This window comes from Bos javanicus, chromosome 12 (assembly GCF_032452875.1).
Source record: "Bos javanicus breed banteng chromosome 12, ARS-OSU_banteng_1.0, whole genome shotgun sequence".
NCBI lineage: Eukaryota > Metazoa > Chordata > Mammalia > Artiodactyla > Bovidae > Bos > Bos javanicus.
In genome coordinates this window covers 28,919,345-28,934,537 of record NC_083879.1, presented here as the reverse complement: position 1 = coordinate 28,934,537, position 15,193 = coordinate 28,919,345, and the positions used below count along the sequence as shown (strand labels likewise).

The 15,193-nt window shown below is 38.1% G+C and overlaps 1 protein-coding gene across 1 annotated transcript in view; it reads left to right on the top strand.

Moving 5' to 3' along the window:
• The window catches only part of FRY (FRY microtubule binding protein), a 250,254-nt gene that overhangs the window by 97,006 nt on the left and 138,055 nt on the right, over positions 1 to 15,193 (top strand). Inside the window, exons 8-11 of the mRNA XM_061434828.1 lie at positions 4,418 to 4,586; positions 7,151 to 7,243; positions 7,339 to 7,437; positions 9,497 to 9,598. Coding sequence (XP_061290812.1) covers positions 4,418 to 4,586; positions 7,151 to 7,243; positions 7,339 to 7,437; positions 9,497 to 9,598 — 463 coding nt within the window. The remainder of the gene's footprint in view (positions 1 to 4,417; positions 4,587 to 7,150; positions 7,244 to 7,338; positions 7,438 to 9,496; positions 9,599 to 15,193) is intronic.

Here is a 15,193-nt window from a genome sequence, read left to right as displayed (position 1 = left end):
TCCATGAATGGGAAAATTCCGTTCTAGAATGTCCCTTTACTATAGACCTTACTTAATTCAGCTGAGCTAAAAATGTCCCAGACTCTGTCATGGAAACAAGTTGGAAAATTCTCATTGCTAAATTTATCTGGCCCCATAACACCATTTAGCAGGCTAGAACAAAATGGTATTAGACAATTAGCAATAAGATACTTCTTCCAAAAGTGATGTCACACCCTGTTCACCCATCTTCATCTTATTCAACCCAGAGGCAAATAGGGCAAGATCTAGGATGCCTAAGTTAGGCCAAGTGAGCCAGAAACTTAATGTGAATCCAAGCCAAGAGACCAGCTTGGAACAACAGTGATGCCCTGATCTTTGTGAAATGCAACCCTCAGAAAGATTTTTATCTTCAAGAGATGGAATTTCCTAACTTAGCAGCGTGGAAACACTCAATTTATCAAAAAACAAAAGTTTTTTAAAAGCACTTACTCAGCAACTTTAACTAGCCAAACGGTAGAAATAACTCAGGAAACAGACCCCAAAAACTCCTTGACGTGACTTTTTTAATCTAACCCTGTTTGTCTGTTCATCTTGACTACCTATTCTAACACATAAAACGTCCGCATTAGATGAAAGAGATGTGGGTACACCTACACAATGAGAAATTTCAGCCTCAAAACCTGACAGCAATAGAGAGGAAAGAAACGGACCCAAGCATACATAAGAACTAAACAGTAGAATTACCTGGAGCATTTTGCATGAGAATATATATTGTACTTTTATTATATAGCCCATTGTAATAATTGTGGCTCATGAGTCATTAAAAAAATGTATAATGCATTTTGGAGAGATTTCTATTACAAGTAGATAATGAAAGTACTGGCTTTTTGAGGGGATAAGTTACAGTTATCTGGTAAATTAACTCATATGTCTCTACCTCATACCTAGAAAAGATCAGAAAAATGACTTGTTAATATGTATTTTGGCTGGTTTGTCAAATCCTGAAAATCTCATCATATTCCTTTGTAATTATCCCGGCATAACTTATACAATCATTTGGAAAGTTTAGTATGCCAAAAATGACTTCTTGTGTTTTTCTTAGTTTTTGTGAACTGTACCTAACAATATCAGTTCCTATAGAAGGACTTTCCTTAGCTACATCGATTTTCAATTGAGAATGAATTGAGAGATGTCATAATTAAAACAACACTTTAAGGTTGTAGGAATTTCCACATTAGGTCAGATTTATGATCCACTGAGGCACTGTTTCTTGCCAATAGTGACTTTTTCAATTTTCATGATGTCAATATTTGTCTCAGTTCTGCAATAGTAGGCTATAACAAATGCCTCAATTTGGATAATTGTCCAGCACTTTCTAGTCACAAGAAAATGCTTTCACCAATAGGTTCTTGAAGTAATTGCAGTAATATATAGTAATCACAGTGATAAATTCTCAAATGGTCAGTATAGAGTTAACCTTTTGGGTGTCATACTACAAATTATCGTATTACATTCTTCTCATTAGTATACCAGAACCATTTCTTTATTGTCGCCTTAGAAAATTACTGCTTCCTTTGTTCTCGGTGGGGGGAAAAAAAAGGATGTATGCTTATCTGATACAGGATGGTTATCTTTCTTAAAAAAATAAACTTGAGTAATGTAACAATTCTAATTTTAGATTTTATATCTAGATCCCAGTGGTAATATATACAAAATATTTTCTTCATTCTGACTTTAGTTACTAATGCTTAGTTTGGTCTTTAAGCAGAAACACTATTTTTACTCTTACTAGTGATAATGTGCTTAATTCCTATCACAGAAATTTTTTTGCTATTAAGTGATATTCACCCAGGGTCTTAGCACTTTCAAAGTTAAAGTTAAAATTAGATTTTTTTAAGGTAAGTTTTGGGGGTTAAAGTCTGGTATATTCATTTAAATAGTGATGTTTGTTTTTAAGATTCATAATTTCAAAATTTTTCTCTTTTTATATGATATAATTTTAATGTATATATTTTGTAGTCTCACTTTAATAATAATATAAATATTGTGCATTCTATACATTTTAAAGCAGGAGACTGAAAAGTTTTTAGTTACTGTATTTACTAAAGAATATTGAACACTAAAAGCATGGTTATTGAAAAGAAATTTATTTTTCCCTAAAATTATTTTAAGGGAAAATAACTTTTAAGTATGAGTAGGTTTCTAGATTATTTTTATTTTAAAATAACATGTTTATGTCATTTAGAACTTTTTAAAGTAAAACATAGCCATATTTATTTTTAAATGAAAAATAGACATTTAGCCACTAACTTGTGAGAATGTTGAAATAATAACATATACAAATAACCTGCCTTTCCCTACCTCTCCTTGTTTTAGTCATGGATTAGAAAAGGAAAGCATGCTTTCTAAGTATCATGTGATCTTTAAAACCATATAGCTTTAACCTATAAAGTTACCTTTTCCTTTTAAAGTCTCTCATTTCAAAATTAAAACCATAGATTTTTTTTTTTTTTAGTGTTTGGAAATAGCTTGAGTTAAAAAGAATAGAATGGAATTCTTAAAAAGTCTAGTTTGAAACTGTGAAATTTTATAATCTTGATTGGAAATGTCACTCCTATCTCTTTGCCATGATGTTTCTGCTTCCTGTCCTTCATCTGTCCCTGGTTAAAACTCTGCTCACCCTTCACCCCAACATAAATCCCCTCTAATGTATTCTTTGATTATCCAGCTGAAAAGAGCCCCTTCATTCTCCAGTGCCTGCCCCCAGCCCCTTTAGGTGTATTATTCTCATAAAGGGCAGTGTGAAATATGATCTGTGTGAAGAATGATCTGGGTTGGGGCATTTCACCTTCCTGAAGGACCAGAGAGATCCAGGAAGAGTCCCAGGCACTCGCTAACATACCTCAAATAATAGTAATGGTTATTGTTATTTTTGAAATTATTATTATTCACATGGCTCATGGTCAGTGCTACATTGTTTTATCTTGCCAACTAAACTGCACACTGTTCTAAATAGGGTGGGGACTACACTTCTCAGCTCACAACTGTCAAAGGCAGCAGCAGAATAGTGGACATTTCTGGATTTCACATCAGAAAGTCTGTGTTTGAGTCTCATCTTTGTCACATTGATCTTCTGACCTGTTTCTTCATAAAATGGAAACGCATTCACTACTTACGCTACTCCATTGCCTTCTTAAAATTTTTTTACTCTACACAGCAGACATAAAGAAAAACTCATAAATTGTTTAGAAAATATGATTTTAAACAACTGTTACCAAATGTAACAGTTCCCGCACTCAAACCAGGAACAAGAAAATGGCCAGTTCTCATGAAGCCCCTTCCACCCAACTTGCCAAACACACACCCCCTGCACTGCCTGTTGGTGAAACTGTGTCCATATATTTACTTTATATGTCCTGAAATTTCTACTCTGAGGTGTTGAGAGTTGTTGTTCCAAACTTCTGGGGTTCTGTTAATTGGCCTTCAACTTTTATAAACATAATCACCCTTTCTGATCATGTCTTGTTCCTAAGTGATCCTATGTGGAAACTCAGGAAACAGAATGCAGTGAATCTTAGAAAACTTCCCTTGTTTTTCCTTTTTTTAAACTGATAGTCAAACCAGCCATCTCAGATATAGCTTGGATAACTTGTTTGTTTATGTTCCTTTACCCTTCGGCACTTTGACAATCTGCTACTTCTCCACCCTCTTAGGATCTATTCTTTTCTTAAACTTTTTATGATAATGTTGTTGTTGTGATTAATGTTATTAATATTATTTTACTTTCAAACTGTATAAATACCCTAAGTTCCTTGGGGATCGTCTCTTTTTAGTTGTAAAATCCCATACATGTATTAGACAGCTTAGTCATCTTTTAGAAATGATTTGAATTTTCCCATTACTAGATTTTTCCTTCAACCTAAAAATATTTTTCTCAATAATCATTAACCTAAAACTGTAAAAGAAACAACAACAGAAAACTTTGTAAATGGATGTAGAAATATGACTTGGCATTATTTGCTGCTGTTGTCAGAAATACCTGGCCTCCTATAATATATTATTGCTCATCTGTTCACAATTGGATACTTCAGGCCCTTGGGCTCTGTAAGTACCCAGGCAATTGCTAAGCCAGAGGAAATGGAGCTTTTCATCATTTCAATTTAAGAGCTAGAGCATTTGGAAGGGCTCTAAATAACCTTGCATCTTCTCCCTAGCTTGAAGGAGACGTTGAGCATCTGGTAGAATAAGGGAAGAAACAAGATTGGATGCTTACCACAGCCCCAATATCAAGACTTTTACAGAATGCCCGTCACTGTCCTTCAGCTGATGGGAACGTGTCCCCATCAGTTGTGCTGTCACTCCTGGATGTCGGAGGCTCGCATTTCCCCCACATTCCTACCCATCATTTCACAAATCACTCCTGTCCTTTTCTTAGATTCCCTGCTGTAAAGAAGAAATTTATGGCAGAGCTCAAAGAATTACGGCACAAAGAGCAGAGCCCATATATCGTTCAAAGCATCATCAGCTTGATAATGGGGATGAAGTTCTTCCGAATTAAGATGTATCCAGTGGAGGACTTTGAGGCCTCTCTCCAGTTTATGCAGGTACTGTCTTGGGCGGGAACGTGTGCATCTTCCCTCCTCAGAGTGACTGACCTGAAAGGTGAGAACCCACTCACTAAAGTCCTACTATTTTTTTCTCAATAATTCATGTGCTCATTTGCTTAGTAGTGTCCAACTCCCTGTGACCCTTTGGACTGCAGCCCACCAGGATCCTCTATCCATGGGATTTTTTGGGCAAGAATACTGGAGTGGGTTGCCATTTCCTCCTCCAGGGGATATTCCCCAACCAGGGATTGAACCCATGTCTCTTGTGTTTCCTGCATTCTCGGCGAGTGGGTTTCATAACCTAGTGATAGGATTGCAGGCATATAATTTCATTTTTAAACTCGTATCATCTTTGGAGTAGGTGTACAGTGGAATTTTATTTGTAGATTTTTTTTTCTTTTTTTCACTCATTGGTTGCATATTATTCTGTTAATAAAATATGGCTTTATTTTTTACTTTTTAAGATTGATAGCATTGAGTTGGCAATGTTAACATTTCTAGGCATCAGAACTTTAAGTAATGAAATCCTTATACTTACTGTAAAAATCAACTAAACCATTTAGGTTTAGGTGTCTGTGACACAGTGTTCACCATTTTGTACTAAAGAATTATTGCTAATAAGGATTTCCCAGAGTACACAGCTGTATTAGATTCTATAACACTTTAGTATGTGAAGGATTTTTTTTCTAATGGCGCTGTGAATTAGATTTAGTGGGAACCTTAATAAAGAGTTTCAATACCAGGGTTATGAATGGAGGTTGTTCCACTTCATACATGCTAGGATGACTATAAGCAGGAAGACAGATGACAGCAAGTTACCTGTTGGTGAGGTTGTAGAGAAATGGTAACCCTCATACACTGCTGGTGGAAGTGTAAAATAGACAAGCAGCTTTTGAAAACAGTCTAGCAATTCCTCAAATATTTAAATCTAGAACCATCAATCCAGTAATTCCAATTCTAGGTATATTATACCCAAGAAAAATGAAAATGTATGCCCACACAAAATCTTGAATGTAAGTGTTCACAGAAGCATTATTCCTAATAGCCAATGTCCAGGAGAGGCAAACCCACAGAGATGGGAAATAGGTTAGTTGTGTTGGGCTGGAGGAGGCAGCTGTGCTTGGGGAGGGCCGGCCTTCTGGCTCACGGGTGCAAAGTTTCTTTCTGTGATAATGAAAAGATTCTACATTTGATTGTGATGAAAGATGTACAATTGTGAATATACTAAAAGCTATCTAGTTGTACACTTTATAAAAGTGAATTGCATGGTATGTGAACTGTATTCAATAAAGCTGTTTAAAAAAAGAATATAGGCCCATATCAAACTTGAGGAATACAAGCTTCAGTGCTTACCAGTTCTGTGACCTTGGACAAGTCACAACCTAACTCCTCCCAGCTTCACTTACCTTTCCTGCAGAGTGGTAACAGCGACACTCACTTTGGAAGGTGGTTCTGAGCATTCTTGGACTCAGTAAATACTATTTTTCTCTCTCTCATGCTAATGATTCGTGTATATGTGTATGTGCATGACAGTTTGAGATGATATTTACATATGTGTGCAAAATAATGTGGGAAAAGGACCATAATTCTGGGAACCATAATGCCCCATTCTGTATAGGGAAAACAGTCTCAAAGACTTTGCATGCCGGCAATGCCTGTCTTGGACTGAGGTCTTAGTATGATATTCATACACTGGGGACTTGAGTAACTGTTGCTGCTGATAGTCTCAATGTGGACTGAAAAAAAGTGGTAATAGTTGATGCACATATTACATGTCATCAGAAGTACCTGTAACCTTGGATTCTTCCATGAAAGCTACATCTGGAAAAGACCACAGTAAGTTACCACCCAAAAGGTCAGGAAGGGGAAGGGGGCTGGCAGAATTCTAAACAGGCCAACTCTTTTAATAAATTATTCCCCAGGCAACCAAAAGCACCCTTTGGGGTCAGGAGTCAACAGGCAAAGACCTCCTTGCTGGAGGAATGCTTCCAAAGGTTTCCTTGTCCCAGGTGGGGAAGGGAAGCATTCCAGACTTGCTCATGAAACTATCTGAACAATAAACACCTAAAAAGTCAGGGCTAACAAGTAAACATCTTTGTGCCCAGGGTTGTCAGGGCCTAAAACAAGTTGAATGTCTTCTGCATCTCTCCCTGTGTTTTCCTTCTCTGGGGATCTGTATTTGTGGGTTATTCAAGGACCCAGGGCTCCCCCACATAGTAGCTAGTCAATAGCAATTTGTTGGAAATAAATGAATGAACCAACCAGTAAGTCAGGGGATGAACACCTGCTTACTGGTTATAGACACTTTGTCCTTTCAGCATCGTGATTTTGGGATAGAAATTAGGGGGAGAGTGAGAAAACCAGCCCTGTAAAATGTCATTGGAGGCTATTGTGAACTTAAATATAAATGCTGGACTCCAATGATTTTTTAAAAATAGATTATGGTGTATGTGATGTTATTGAGTGTTACTGAATTAAGATCTGTTGACTTAAATTTGTTTACCTACAATTTTCTGTGCACATTTCAATCTTTCTCCCTCCCTTGACTTTCTGCTTCCCAGGAATGTGCACATTACTTTCTTGAGGTCAAAGACAAAGATATCAAACACGCCTTGGCTGGGCTGTTTGTTGAAATTCTTGTCCCAGTAGCTGCTGTAAGTTACATTTTCATTTTAAAGAATCTCTTCAAATTGGATTAGAGAATCAGCAATTTCATTAAGTATAATATGAACACGCATCTCTGTTTCAGGCTGTTAAAAATGAAGTTAATGTTCCCTGCCTCAGAAACTTCGTTGAAAGCCTGTATGATACCACGCTGGAACTTTCTTCTCGAAAGAAGCATTCCTTGGTTAGTAACTGTGAGAAAATTCAAAACACAAAACTGCAGTGACCCAAATTCCTAGGCTGAAGTCTGTTTGAGAGTCATAAGAGTTCCGCAGATGGGAGAATTACCTACAGCTCCCTCAAAAAGTGCTAAGTCATGTCCAACTCTTGTGATTGAATGAACTGTAGCCTGTCAGGCTCCTCTGTCCATGGGATTCTCAAAGGGGCAACATTTCAGAATTTGGAGCTGGTACCTAATATTAAACATTGATTGAATCATGGTAACCAGAAGGAATTAGACCATGTTACCTCAAGGACCCTGCTAGTCCTAAAGATTCTGCTGTTTATGTTCAAAGATTGGTTTAACCTAATATTTATTTTAATTTGTACTTTTTCCAATCTGAAGGCTAAAGATGCTAACAAAAGTTTCTCTTCTCAGGCCCAAGGAATTTTCACTGGCTAATTCCCATCCTGATTTTCAGAATCAAAATGGAACCAGACAGGAAAGGGAGTTAGAACACAGAGAGCTGCCCATGGGAAAGATTCTCTGAAGGCTGAGAAAACAGTCTTGGGGAAGGCTTTTGTGGTGAAAAGCAGCATAGAAGTTTTTAAAATCACATCACCCTTTTTCCTCCATTGTCCTCAGAAACGCTTGCAAAATGCCCACATCTGCACAACACCCGTTGGGCCTGGGAGTGTTACAAAGTCTGGGGTGGTGAATAAAGAATAAAGCTCTGATTTATGAATTGGAAGGTGGTAGATCAGCTGTACCTGCGATGGTAAAGAGGAAGCTGGATGCTTGGGTTGCTGATTTCTAGTATTGTTTATGTTACTCTTTAAAGTATGAACATTACCACCATTATCTGAGCAAATACTCAGAGTTGCTTTGCTGGAAGTGGTGACAGATTTGTTCATTTGTCTACCTTCTGTGGTCTCTGTGACTGCTTGTATTTTGTGTTTAAATTACCAGCTGTAATTAGAGTTGTACTCAATGACAGTGGTAGTTCAACATCACTTTAAAACTAAGTTAATTTAAAAAAAAAAAAAAAAAGCAAGTTAATGGAATGTTAAGCACTGAATCTCACTGTGGCAATAGATTTTTTTCTAATTCAAGTTAATGGATGAACCAGTTATATTTTTGTTTAAATCTTCACTAGCCCTTGTTTTCGGGGGAGACATTAAGGTATATACTATCTGGTTCAGCAAAATGGTGGTGAGTTCTGCATGTATACTGTAAAAACCACCCACCAGCTTTTCTGTCTTCTCCAGTTGCTGCGGGAAACCTGCCCAGTTAAGCAGGAAAACCACAGTAGCACCTCTGTTTATTCGGTTGTAAGCAAATTCCTCCTGTGGTTAAATTTGTCTTGGTGGAGTTTACCAGGGCAATAACATTTCCTTGAGGAATCTTCCTTAATTACAGGAAGATTGCATGCAAAAGAAAATATATACACCTACCTCTAAGACAGGGACAAACTAATAGATGTTTATGAGCAAAAAAAACCAGTAACATTTTCAAAGTCAGTGTGCCTTCCTCCTTTTTTTCCAGAGGATTGAGAGTGATCTATGATTGTTTTTAAAATTCATAAGGGAAGACTAAATCAGTGAATCAGATTTCTATTTACGATCCATGAAACTCACTCTACTCTGTACATTGTTGATTCTGTTTAGTCACTAAGTCACGTCCGACTCTGCAACCCTATGGACTGAAGCCTGCCAGGCTTCTCTGTCTGTGGGAACTGCCAGGCAAAAATACTGGAGTGGTTGCCATTTCCTTCTCCAGGGGATCTTCCCGACCCAGGGATCAAACCCACCTCTCCTGCACTGGGAAGCATATTCTTTACCACTGAGCCACCAGGGAAGCCCAATCCTATACACAACTCTAGAGTATTCCATTTCCATCCTTCTCAGAAACACTTGCAAAATGCCCACCTCTACGCAGCACCCATTGGGCGTGGGTGTGTTACAGAGCCTGGCCCGTACGGCACACGGGGGAGCTGGATGGATGGACGGTGGTTCCAGAGAGCCTGTGTTACCTGAGTGATTGCAATTACATCATCCTGTGGCCTCCTCTTCTCTCTCCTCAGGCCTTGTACCCACTGGTGACCTGTCTGCTCTGCGTCAGCCAGAAGCAGCTGTTCCTGAACAGGTGGCACGTTTTCCTCAACAACTGCTTATCCAACCTTAAAGTGAGTATTTGTCAGCTCGAAAAACTCTTTTATGAAAACTTATTATGTGTCTGAGGCTGGTGTGTGCTCCTGAGAGTGACTCCTGAGGTTTGTGGGGGAAATGATCCTGTACTATGGGAATAATGAAGAAAGTATTAATGAGCGTTTTCCTTTTTAAATATAGTCCGTTGTAGAAGGTGATTGGGGATAAGAGAAATCATGTCAGATTTGAGGGGGGAGTCTTTTAAATTTTTAAAAAACATTTATTTTCCTATTGAAGTACAGTTGATTTACAGTGTTGTAAAATCTTATCTAATAAGGATCACTCAAAAGGTAGAATTAAATGCCCCTTTGTATGCATCTGTGTGTATGCATGTGTGCTCAGCTGTGTCAGCTCTTTGCGACCCCATGGACTGTAACCTGCCAGGCTCCTGTGTCCATGGAATTTCCCAGGCAAGAATATGGAGGGTTCAGGATGGAGGGGACACATATATAGCTATGGCCGATTCATATTGATGAATGGCAAAAACTATCACAATACTGTAATTATCCTCCAATTAAAATAAATAAATTAAAAAAAAAAGAATACTAGAGCAGGTTACCATTTCCTTCTCCAGAGGATCTTCCTGACCCAGGGATCGAACCCACATCTCTTGCATCTCCTGCATTGGCAGGCAGATTATTTACAACTGGTGCCTCCTGAGAAGCTTGTATGCATCTATGGTCAGGCTTTAAATGACTGAAAAAAGAGGAAGTCACACTTCACTGACAGAAGCAGGTGAAATTATTTCGGAAGCTCACCCAAATCTGCTCCAGCCTCCCCCTGACTCATTCCAGGCTAGGAAAACATTAAGTTGGCCAAAAAGTTCGTTTGGAGTTTCTGTAAAATGTTGTGGAAAAATCGGAATGAACTTTTGGGTCAGCCCATTATTTGCAGAGGGGTTTGCGGGGGAGGATTGACCTACTAACAGAAAGCACTTATTTCCTGTCCCTGTTATTTGTGATTATTTGAAGGTATTCTATTCAAGCCACTTGATATTCAATTATTAGTCCTAGGCGCTCACTGAACAATGGGTGATGGAAGGAGCCAAGGCATGGTCCCTGAAACCGAGGCATGCATGTTCAGTTGCCCAGTTATGTCTGACTCTTTGCAACCCCATGGACTATGTGCCCACCAGGCTCCTCTGTCCATGGGATTCCCCAGGCAAGAATACTGGAGTGGGTTGCTGTGCTCTCATCCAGGGGATCTCTCCGACCCAGGGAATGAACCCAAGTCTCCTGTATTAACTGGAGAAGGAAATGGCTGTCCATTCCAGTATTCTTGCCTGGAGAATCCCATGGATTGAGAAGCCTGGTGGGCTACAATCCATGAGGTCACACAGAGTCAGATACAACTGAGCAATTTAGCAGCAGCAGCAGCTCCTGCATTGGCAGGCAGATTCTTTACTACTGAGTCACCTGGGAAGACCCTGAAACCTGGGAACTTAGAGTTAAAACAGCCATAATGACTAGCTTTTAAATTGCCTTAAAACTTGAACATGGTGAATAGATTTTAAGTTTTAGTGACCTGTTGATAAAAGTCAACTAAGTGAACACCATTTCTAATATAAGCAAATAGCACCTAATTATCGTAATTTTTCTCCCGTGTGTCCAAAAATATTGAATTCCTTTTATAATTTTAATGCTTCTTCAGAATTTAAAAAATATATATATTTAGTTATAAAATCCTGTATGTATTTGTACATGCTGTCTTGTCTTTTTTATTTTAAGACACTTTAATTTAGTGAAGTGGTTAAGATTAATTATATTATTTTGGCATTTACCATCATGACACAGTAATCTGCATTGGAGCTGTTTGAAGCAGTAGCTAGATACTGGCTCTGAAAGCTGATTGTGAAATCCAAGATTAGAATCATTTATTTTCAAATTGGCAGGGAAATATAATAGCAGTGGATATAGAATTAAGCCTTTAAGAATTCTGGAAAACAAAGTGCTTTTCAGGATATCAACTATTATATAATGGCCACTTTCAGAGGTTTTATTCAGGGATTTATCCATCTGTCATATGCCTCTAACACACAGCTTAATGTCATTTTTTGTTGTTACTTCATCCACTTTTATGCTATTCAGTTATTCTAGTTAAACATGTTTTTTCTTCTACATTTTACACAAAGAAAAAGATCTTTTGTTCAAAACAAAAAAAAGAGAGACTTGATTAAGAACGTTCAGTTTTCTGTATTTTTTATGCTAGATGTTTGTGATGAATTTTAGTATCAAAATAGTGTTTTGCGTTAAAATTTACTATTGTGGCCCAAAAGACCAACATTTTTTTGTGTCCAGAATTGCTTTTGAAATACAGAAGCATAATCTTAACTTTGAACTTAATTGCTTTATATTTAAGTATAAAATCAGCCACTTAAAAATTTTTATTGAAGCATAGTTGCTATACAATTTTGTGTTAATTTCTACTGTACAGCAGAGTGAACCAGCTATACATATACATATATCCCCTCTTTTTTTAGATTTCCTCCCCATTTTGGTCACCTCTGAGCACTGAGTAGCATTCCGTGTTTTATACAGTAGGTTCACATTAGTTACCTATTTTAATTGCTTTACAGTTAGAATACTATGTGAAAGTCAGTGGAAGCCCACCAAAAAGACTTAGTAACAGAGTTACACACAGCCCTTGAGAGAAGGGCTGATGATGTTTCCCCATGTGAATATTTCAAGCATCAGGATTTCCCAATGGGGAAAGCAATAAGATCAGAAAGGTACTCAAAGTGGGGAAGATAGGAAAGTCAGTTATATAAAAACTAGATCCAGGGTGCCTGTTCTCAAGGAGCTTGATGTTTCAATGGGGGATGTGTAATGAAGTTTCAAAATGCATGTGGCAGACAAGGGATGCAAAAGCTGAGAGTGAGGAGACACCTGTGCCATTTCGACAGGTCAGGTGCCCAGTGAAGCATGAAGCAGGTAGTTACTGGGCAAAGGAAAGGCAATGATCCTTCACTTTATGGGTAGTAAATGGTCGAAATTCACCTCCTTGAGGGTAAAAGGTATAGAAAATCTTTGATGAGCTACAGTTGAAACAAAATTGTAGCCCATGTATTTAGAACTCAACCCAGTAAGGATTAAATGGGACCATTTAAAATGTCATTAATATACAGAAAACCTTCCAAACCACCTCAAGAGTCCTCAACAGGCAAGAAATACCCGAGGAAAAGCTAACATGGTTTCAGGAGCACACTTTGTCTTGAATGGCTTCAGTATTTTGTGGGGTTTAGAGCCAACCATATCATTTCAAAAAGGACCTCCAGTCCAGCTCTTTCCTCTGTTCACTGTCCCTCTTGCCGCCCCCTGGCCCCTACACGCGCTCAGGCATAATGAACCCCGTGTTTGCCCCTACGTGTCGAACTTGGTGGCCACCTTTGATGTGTTCTGCCGGGGAGAGTTGTCAAGGTGGCAGCATGACATAGGGCGGAGTAGAAATGTGTATGAGCATGAAAAATCTGCTTTTAAAGTAAACAAGGTCTCAGATTCAGCGCTCATTTAATGTCGGGCCCTGGTTTATCCTCAGCGTCAGCCTGTCAGGAGCAGGCTGCTTCGGTCACACAAACGTGAAGTCTTTATTTACACTTGTTAACTCGGTCAACCGTGTGTTAGCAACCTGCCCTTGTAAAGTGGTGAGAAATTTACTACACCTTCTCACCACGACCTTGACATCTTTCAGGAACCTCTGGTCAGTGAGGACCAGTACTTTATGCTTTTATGAATTTTATGTCAGAATTTGAATATACTGAGCTGTTAAAAAATGCTATATTCCCTTCCTGTATACCCTAGTATATCTAATTCTAAAAAAGGGAAATATGTTTTAAAAACTTGATTTAATAGTGCTTTCATATTTTGTCATGAATCCCCATTAATAGTTTTTTAAATTAAAATTATTATGTATTCATAATAGTATGTGCAAGTTTCTTGTCCTTGAAAATGGATATAATTGGAAGAACCTTTACATTTTCTTTTTCTTACAATAATTAATACATATTAAAACCAGTGAAGTCTTCTTTATTAAAAAGAAAAGAAACCTCAAAAGTTAAGAAATTTATTTATACAATATAGTTAATAACAAGAAGAGGTCTCATTAATTGGAGATTAGTTATGAACCAGGCCAGCAGTAGGGCCTTTAAATGTATGTTGTGGATTATCATGACAATATCATAGCCTGCATTGAATTCCCCATATGCTTTCATGTTGTTATTTATGTTTTTACCAGAAATTTTGCTCAGATGGCAATATTTTTTTTAACTTTTCTTTTTATATTGGCGTATAGCTAATTAAAAATGTTATGATAATTTCAGGTGGACAGTAAAGGGACTCAGCCATATATATACATGTGTCCATTCTCCCCCACACTCCTCTCCCATCCAGGCTGTTATATAACATTGAGCAGAGTTCCCCTGTGCTCTCCAGTAGGACCAGTGGGGAAGGATGGGGGAAAGGAAGGACAGTTAGGGAGTTTGGGATTGACATGTACATACTGCTGTATTTAAAATGCTCAGAAATATTGAAGGTGTATCATCTGAAGGTTAGACATTAGTCAGCATAGCTTCAAAGTCCTGGAAACCAAAGTACAGAATTAAAAATATTTCTCTTTTCATCTCAGTCCCTATTTGCACTAGGACTAGAATGCATTCACTTAGTCAGCTGGTCATCAATTCTTCACCAGAAATGTACCAGGCAGTGTTCCAGATGCTGGGAATAAGTGATGAATGAGACAGTGACGCTCGCAGTTCTTTTAGACCTTGTAATTCAGTGGAGGAGACAGACCAGAAACAAGTAAACAGCAAGGACAAAAACTTCAGGTGGTGCTAACTGCTATGAAGAAAATCAAATAGGACCTAATGATAGAGAATCACACATTCAGAATGGTGCAGGGAGGGGAGGGGACAAGAAAGGTCTTTTGATTGCCATTAAGAATATCAAAGTTTGGCTGCCATTAATTTTTTTGATGAATCTTATCATATATCTTCATGTGTAATAATCACAGTGAAGTTAAAGGAGTGTTTTTAACTTTTCATGTAAATATAAGGGTATTAATGATGTCTTCGGAGAAGGTGATGGCACCCCACTCCAGTACTCTTGCCTGGAAAATCCCATGGCCAGAGGAGCCTGGTAGGCTGCAGTCCATGGGGTTGCGAAGAGTTGGACATGACTGAGCGACTTCACTTTCACTTTTCACTTTCATGCATTGGAGAAGGAAATGGCAACCCACTCTAGTGTTCTTGCCTGGAGAATCCCAGCGACGGCGGAGCCTGGTGGGCTGCCGTCAGTGGGGTCGCATAGAGTCGGACACGACTGAAGCAACTTAGCAGCAGCAGCAGCAATGATGTCTTTATTTTACAAAGGGGAAGCATTGAGTAATATATTAAGGGTTCCACAGTCATTGCCTGAATACATTAAAATGTATGGTCCTATTTAAAACAACTACTCTCCTCTTGGTAAATACTATGTTTAAATGGTACAGTATTAGCTATTTAAAATAGTTTTCAAGAAGTAGTTATTCTGTTTTAATATAACTTTATTTCTATAAATTTGAGACAATCTCATCTATGTTTC